This window comes from Pteropus vampyrus, unplaced genomic scaffold (assembly GCF_000151845.1).
Source record: "Pteropus vampyrus isolate Shadow unplaced genomic scaffold, Pvam_2.0 Scaffold116, whole genome shotgun sequence".
NCBI classification, from domain to species: Eukaryota; Metazoa; Chordata; class Mammalia; order Chiroptera; family Pteropodidae; genus Pteropus; species Pteropus vampyrus.
Window position 1 is genome coordinate 1641596 of NW_011888897.1, and position 8958 is coordinate 1650553.

The 8958-nt window shown below is 36.9% G+C and overlaps 1 protein-coding gene across 1 annotated transcript in view; it reads right to left on the reverse strand.

Moving 5' to 3' along the window:
• Nucleotides 1-8958, reverse strand: part of LOC105296020 (antigen WC1.1-like) — a 34768-nt gene that overhangs the window by 21149 nt on the left and 4661 nt on the right. Inside the window, exon 2 of the mRNA XM_023533933.1 lies at nt 3844-4161. Coding sequence (XP_023389701.1) covers nt 3844-4161 — 318 coding nt within the window. The remainder of the gene's footprint in view (nt 1-3843; nt 4162-8958) is intronic.

Genomic DNA, 8958 nt, shown 5'->3' on the forward strand with positions numbered 1-8958 from the left:
AATAAAATGGATATAGAAGGAAAGTACCTCAACATAATAAAGCCCACATGTGACAAACCCTCAGCTAATAACACACTCAATGGTAAAAAATGAAAAGCTTTTCCTCTAAGATCAGGAACAAACAAGGATACCCACTCTCACCAATGTTATTCAGTATAGTAGTAGAAGTCTTAGCCAAAGCAATCAGGCAAGAGAAAGAAACAAAAGGCATCCAAATTGCGAATGAAGAAGTCAAACTGTCACTTTTTCAGATGATATGATTCTCTATATAGAAACCCCTAAAGGCATCACCAAAAGCTATTAGAAACAATAAACAAATATGATAAAGTTGCAGGGTACAAATCAATGTAAAAAAATTCATTGTGTTCCTATATGCAAAAAGTGAAACTTCAGAAACAAATGTAAAAACCAATTCCGTTTTCAATTGCAACAGAAAGAATAAAATACCTAGGAATAAACTTAACAAAGAATATGAAGGACTTATACACTGAAAACTATAAGACATAGTTAAAAGAAATTGAAGAAGACACAATGAAATAGAAAGATATTTTGTGCTCATGGATTGGAGGAATCAATATAGTTAAAATGTCCATATTACCCAAAGCAATATGCAAATTTAATGCAATCCCCATCAAATTCCCAATGGCATTTTTTAAAGAAATAGAACAAAAAATCATTAGATTTGTATGGCACCACAAAAGACCCCAAGAAGCTAAAGCAACCCTAAGAAAAAAAGAACAAAGCCAGAGATATTATACACCCTGACTTCAAGTTTTACTACAAAGTGCCAATTATCAAAATGGCATGGTATTGGCAGAAAAAGACCCACGGACAAATGGAATAAAATTGAGAGCCCAGAAATAAACCCACATATATATGGGCAAACAATTTTCAACAAAGGAGCCAAAAACATACAATGGAAAAAAGAAAGCCTCTTCAGTAAATAATACCGGTAAAAATGAAAAGCCACATGTAAAAGAATGAAACTGGACTGCTATCTGTCACTAGGCACAAAAATTAACTCAAAATGGATCAAAGACCTAAATATAAGACCTGAAACAATAAAATACATAGAAGAAAACATAGGTATTAAACATAGGTATTAAATCCAAGTGGACCTTGGATTTAGAGAGGATTTTATAAATTTGACCCCAAAGGCAAGGGAAGTAAAAACAAAAATAAGAGAATGGAACTACATTAAACTAAAAAGCTTCTGCACAGCAAAAGAAACCATCAACAAAACATAAAGGCAACTAACTGAATGGGAGAAGATATTTGCAAACAACACCTCCAATAAGGAGTTAATATACAAAATGTATAAAGAACTCATACAACTCAACAACAACAAAAAAACAAACAACCCGATTAAAAAATGGACCGAAGACTTGAACAGACACTTCTCCCAAGAAGACATACAAATGGATAGCCAATAGATATAAAAAAGATGCTCAGTTTCACTAGGGAAATGCAAATCAAAAGCATAATGAGATATCACCTCGCACCTGTTAGAATGGCTATTATCAACAAGACAAATAATAACAATTATTGGAGAGGTTGTGGGGAAAAAGGAACCTTCATACACTGCTGGTGGTAATGTAAATCAGTACAGCCACTATAGAAGACAATATAGAGGAACCTCAAAAACTTAAGAATGGAGTTACCACATGACCCAGCAATCCTTCTTCTGGGTATCTACTAGAAAAATTTGAAAGCATTTATTCATAAAGATATGTGTACCCCTGTGTTCATTACATTATTATTCACAGTGGCCAAGACAATTGAAGTGTCTTTTGATAGATGATTTGATAAAGAATGTGTGGTACATATATAGAATGGAATATTACTCAGCCATAAAAAATATGAAATATTGTCATTTGTGTCAAGATGGATGGATCCTGAGATTATCATGCTTAGCAAAATAAGTCAAAAAAAATTGAGAACTATATGATTTCACTTATACGTGTGATATAAAACTGAAAGCAACAAACAAACCTCATAGACACAGACAGGAGTATAGTGATTTCTAGAAGGAAAGTGGAGAGAGAGGAAGTAGATAAGGGTAAAGAGGGTTAAATATATGGTGACAGGAGATTTGGCTTTGAGTGATGAACACACAATGCAATATACATATGACATATTAAATTGTATACTTGAAACCTCTATAATTTTATTAGCCAATGTCACCCCAATACATATAAATAAATGAATAAATAAACAAATAAATATGCATCAGTTTTCTCAAGATGATAACATTAAAAGTTCCAACATCACACACTCCATTTTTTACTCAGATACTGATTTATCAAAATAAGACAGGTCAGCATGTAATGTTTCCACAAGCTTATCTGCAGTTGATACCATGATTAGGACATCATGACAATATGGAGTATTACTGAAATGACAGAAAACAGCTTTTTTAAAGCAAAAACTCCTAATTGAAACTCAATGCCCTTGAAGATAATTTTAATAATAATCATCATAATCATAATGAGGATGGAAGAAAACTTTTGAGGTGATAGGTTTATGGCATAGATTATGGTAATGGTTTCACAGATGTATACTTATCTCCAAACTCATTAGTTGTATATAATTCTTTTTTTAGAGGCTTGAATTAGTATCTTCGAAGATCTACTGAAGGAAAGATTGAAAAAGACCACTTTTCCAGTGATCTTCCTCATGCATAACACAAAAGAGCTGATTGGCTAAGAGCTGAGTCTGTTTGGCTGCTAAGAACCTATTGCAAAAATGCTCAGGTCTCCCCCTGCCCCACCATCCCATCAAATGGGATAGCCCTTTCCTAATACCCAACCATGTAGCATAGAATTCACTGTGATATCTGATGATATGTTCCTCAAGTCAAGCTGTTCTGATGGCATTAGTGTCTTGGACATTTCATGAACCATTGTGATAACAATTGGAAACATCTCTGGCAAATACTAACACCACGCATTCACACTCCAGTTTCATTGCTGTCTTCACTGCCTCCAATTTGGCACAGGTCCAATACACTAAGACAGTATTAAACCCTTCTCGTGTGCCATTTATAGTTCTCTTGGCTTCGCTATCTAGTATTTGCTTTGCTCCAGCTACTGTATTGTAAATTTTAAAACTTCGCATTTTCCTGCTGCCTCAACACCCCGACAAACAGGTTGTGAGCACTCCACCCGGGTGACCAGGTGCACCAATGTGATAAGGCTGACCCCTGCCACAAGTCCCCCTTTTTGCCCTCCCCTGATATGACCTAGTAACATTCAAACATACCAATGAAGTCCCCTTATGCCTTTTGCTTGTGTACTCCACCCTGACCCCCAATAGAAGTCGTTTGTCTACGGGTCTTCATTCTCTCTCTTTGCTTCCCACCTGCTTGCATGAGCCTGCTTCTTTGGCATTTTCCCATTTGGCTCCCTTGTGGCATTAAGTGACTCTCTCTCTAGGGCTTGTGAGTATAATAAACTTTGTTTTCCTGTATCTCTTCCAAGTCCCCTCTTGTGGCTATACCTGACTAACCATCTCATGAAAGAATACAAGTAGCTACCATGATGAAATTAATTCATACAGCTATAACTCAGTTGTATATGAAACTTTTGACCCCACCTCCCTACTTCTCATGACACACCACAGAGATGAAGGATCCAGTGATTCATAGGTCTGGACCCATTACTGTCCATGGCCAAGCAAGCCCTTATGCTCCCTTGGGCACCTAATACTCTAGGATTCACTGTGTGACTGGTCTTCACTCAAGTATGCTCTAAAGGCTGTGATCCTGCATTCTCACAGTTATTCTGGGAATGAGCCTGAGGCTATTCCTTCTGCAGATCCCCTGCCAGACCAGACAGGCCTTACCTGAGCAGACTACTCTGGCATCCCAGTTATGACTAAAGTCATAACGATAGCTACGAAAAGAAGTATGTCTACAATCATCGATAGTCAATTCTGTCCCTTTACAATTTAGACGTGCAAGCCAAAGGCGCCCAACTTCTGCTCCAAAATGAGCCTCTCTGGAAATATCAACAGCATCTCCACATTCCAGCTGTCTGCACATCACAGTTGCATCCTCCAACTTGTAGGTGTAACCACTCAACATGCACCATTTTCCTTGGTACTTCACTTCCACTCTCCCCTCACAGCGGTGGCCTCCATTCTTCAGCCTCGGCTCCACAACTGCAAGAGAGACATACAGAATACAGGACACAGGAAAGGTTTTAAGACACCACGCAGTGCTGTGCTGGTAAATATTAAAAAACTAGTTCTCTGAGGTAACAACAACAATATAAAAAAGCCCCGATGTATAACATTTGTTTATTTCTGTGGTGTAAGTGTTCCCACTGTGGCCAATATTAAGCTACCAATGTGGCATCCCTAACGTGGAGTTGGGAAGAGATGCACACAATTGTGTCTCACAAGCCAGTAGGACCCAGCTCCAGGCACACCATTGAAGACAGGCCTTGGGAGGACTCTGGATGCGTCCATCCCAGTAGATATACCTAAGGCTTGTAGAGGCCCAGCTTCGCCATCTCACTTACAGATCGTGGCCCGCAAAGCCAGTGGAGGAATCTTCCCTCTCCTTCTTTGTCCCATAGGGAGCACTATCGTCTTTGGAAAAGAGAACAGTGTGGTAGTGGCCTGTAAAATGTCCTGGTTCTCCCTGCCTCCTGGTATTCACACCCTAATGTAATCTCCCCCACACTTGAATATGGGCTGACCCTAGTAGCATATGCATTTAACAAGTGGACTTTGGCCAAAGTGATAAGATGTCACTTAAGAGATTCGGTTTCAAGAAGACCCTGGTTTTTCTCTTGTTGACCTACCTTGCTCTTTCATTTACTTGCTCTGATGAAGCCACCTGTCGTATTGTGAGCTGTGTGTGGCGAGACCCATGTGACAAGGAATTGAGGGAGGCTTCTAACCAACAGCCAACAAGGAACTGAGGCTCTCAGCTAAACTGACCACCACGGCCTAAATGCTGCCAATCAACAGGTAAGTAAGTATGGGTGGTATTCACCACCAGCTGAACCTTGACATGATTGCAGCCTTGTCAGAGATCATGAGTCAGAGAACTCAAATAAGCCACGCCCAGATTCCTGACCCACAAAAGCTATGAGATTCTAGATGTTTGCTGTTTTAAGCTACCAAGTTTGGCAGTAATTTGCTGCACAGCAATACATAACTAATTTAGAGTTTCCTTCCAGTCAGAAAACAGTAGGATGGAGATCTATATGAGTGGCTTAAAAGCTTCATCCAAGTAAGATTTCTTCCTGAGTGACCAATTCTACAACATTGGTCCTACCTGGAACTGAGACCCAAACCATCTCTCATCATATCTGTTTCTCGTTTAGTAGCCAGGTTCTTGCTTTTCTATCAGGAACAGAGAAGTGAGCTTTCTGAAGCCCTAGAATCATCTCCATCAGCTTTGAATCAGGGTCATCAAAATGATAATTTTTTTCTTATAATCTAATCAGGGATAGATTATGTCCCTGGGGTACCTTTGCAAGAAAGATACGCAAAGGTCACTGCTCAGGTCTATTCCTGACTCCATATGCTTCCGCTCTGGAAAATAAAAGTGAATCATCAAAGAAGGAACCATCTGGAAAGATGCTGAACTTGAAAAGAACCTTAGCATATTGGTCTGCTCAGGCAGGCAACCACAACAAAATACCATAGACTATGTGACTTAAACAACATAAATTTATTGATTTTCTTACAGTTCTAGAGGCAGAGGCTGGAAAGTCCAAAATCAAGGTGCTAGAGAAGAAATTTTTATTCTGAGACATCTTCTCTTGGCTTGTAGGCCACTGTCATCTCGCTGTGTGCTCACATGGCCTTTCCTCAGTACCTGTGCACAGGGAGGGAAGGAGAGAAAGATATCTCTCTCTTTTCCTCTCCTGATATGGCCACCAGTCCTACTGGATTAGGGCCTCAGCCTTACAACCTTATTGAACCTTAATTACCTCCTATAGACCCTATGTCCAACGACAGTCACATTGGGGGCTAGGACTTCAACATATGAATTTTGGAGGGGCACAATTCAGATCATAGCACTTGGGGAGATCCATTCTAAGAAGGAAATAGAGATAAATGGGAAGGAGGTAAAGAATATAGTAGAAAAAAAGGAAACATCCTGTGATGCTTACTCTGAGTTTTTTAAAAGTCTGACATTGAGGTAAGAGTTAAAGATTGAAATGGGACCCCAGAAGTACACAAAAAGCTACTTTTAGTAATAATAAAATTATTTATTGAGAAACAAGTCCTGGGCTAAGTGCTATAAATATAGAAAATAATAAGACAATTTTCTTTCCTTCAGATAGCTTATATCTAGTTGGTGACACAAACAAACAAGCAGATGATTCCAGGAGAGTTTCTTAGTAATAGTAGGCTTGGTTATTAAGGCTATCTCTTCTGCTGAAAATAAATAAGTGGAATAAAATATACTAAAAATTATCTTAAAACTATTAAAGACCTGATAAGGCAGGAAGGAAAAATCAGAACAAATGTGAAGTGGAAATGGGAATACACTGAGAAACAGGAGCATGATGTGATTTCTTTCCTGCGGAGATCAGCCTATACAAGAAAATGTGTTTTTTATGACCTTTGATGGTGAAGATGCATAAATCAAATCCCAAACACACACCCAGATGAGACATCTAACAAGACATTCTCCACAATAGGCTAGGACATGCCCTTATACGAAATATGCATGCCCTTGCATAGGATTAGATTCAGAGTCTGAATCCCTGGATTGTCCAGATAATGTCAGTTTTTATACTTGTACTAAGGTGAACCACTACTAATAATACCATAAAATTATTTTTAAAAAGAAAAATAAAACCCTCCATAGAGAAAATTACCTTCATCTTAGACCTCAAATTAATTCTATGAATATTTTTTATAAAGTGACTAGTACATCGTCAACAATAAACAGACACAAAGGTCCATTAACTAGAATCAAGAGAAACTATTGAAGCAAACACAGAGACTTCTTCTGATAGTAGATACATCAGATACTAGTCTATATAACTACCACTCTATGAGGAACTAAAGACTCTATGAAGAGCTAAAAAAAAAAAAAAAGAGCATAGAAAATTTATTAAAACCCCAAAATAACTTCTGTGAATGAAAAATATATTTGTCGAAATTAAAATTTTTGCATCAGATTAAACAGGTAAAGAGAGAATTAGTTAAGCGAACAATAAGTCAGAAGAAATTATCTGGAATATTGTACAGAGAAACAAACAGATGAAAATAGAGAGGAGAAGATCAGACACATAAAACAGAGTAAGAAGATTTAAAATAAGTGAAATCTAAATGTGGGAAAGAAGAGAAGGAGACAGAGACAGAAAGACATGGAAGACAGAGAATCGAGCAGAGGCAATATTTGAGAAATACGGGCTGAGAATTTTCCAGAACTGATGAAAGACACCAAATCTTAGAGTAAATAAGCCAAACAAAACTTAAGCAAGACATATAAAAGGAATTCATTTGCAGACACATAGACCAATGGAACAGAATTGAGAGCTGAGAAATAAAGCCATGCACATATGGTCAACTGATATTTGACAAGGAAGCCAAGAATACTCAGTAGGGAAAGGATAATCATTTCAATAAGTGCTGTTGAGAAAACTAGATATTTATATGCAAAAGGATGAAACTAGACCCCTATATTATACCACTAACAAAAATTAACTAAAAATGGACTAAAGACTTAAATGTAAGACCTGAAACCATACAATTTCTAGAATAAAATATAAGAAAACAGCTCCTTGACATGTGTCTTGGCAATGATTTTTTGGATATGACACAAAGCACAAGCAACAAAATCTAAATAAACAATAGGACTGCATCAAACTAAAAAAAACCCTGTAGAAAAAAAGAAACAATCCACAAAATAAAAAGACAACCTATGAAATGAGAAAAACTATTTGCAAATTATGTATCTGACAAGGGGTTACTATACAAAATATATAAGGAACTCACATGATTCATTGGCAAAAAAAAAAAAAAAAAAATTTTAATGGGCAACGAAACTTGAATAGACATTTTTCCAAAAAAGATACACGAATGGCCAACAAGCATATGAAAAGGTGTTCAACATCACTAATCATCAGGGAAATGCAAATCAAATCCACAATGAGCTATCACCTCTCATCTATTAGGATGGCTATTATCAAAAAGACAAGATATAACAAGTGTTGAAGAGGATGTGGAGAAAAGGAAACCTTTGTACATTGTTAGTGAGATTACAAATTGGTACAGCCACTATGAAAACCATATAGAGGCTTCTCAAAAAATTAAAAATAGAGCTACCATATGATTTAGAAATTCCATTTTAGTTATATATCTGATTAAATGAAATCATGATCTCGAAAAAATATCTGCAACCCCATGTTTATTGCAGCATTACTCACAATAGCTAAGACATGGAAACAAAATAAGTATCTATCAACAGATGAAAGAATAAAGAAAATGTGATAGCTATAGATATAGATATGTAAATTTATAGATGCAAATAGGTATAGATATGCACATACATATTCATACACACAATGGAATATTATTCAGCCATAAAAATGAAAGAAATTCTGTCTTTTGGGACAACATGAATGGACCTTGAGGGCATTATGCTGAGTGAAATAAGACAGAGAAAGACAAATACTATATAATCTCACTTATATATGGAATTTTTAAAAAACTGAACTCAGAGACAGGGAGTAAATTGATGGTTGCCAGGGGCAGGGTGGGGGTGAGGAGAAGAGATGGATAAAGGTGTTCAAAGAGTACAAACTGCCAGTTAAAACAAAAACAAATTCTAGGAATATAATGTTAAGCATGGTGACTATAGTTAATAATACTGTATTTCAAAAATAAGTTGTCATCACAAAAACGAATGTATGTAATGTGACAGATGTGTTAACTAGCTTTATTAACCATTTCATAATATATAAGTATTTCAAATCATGTTGT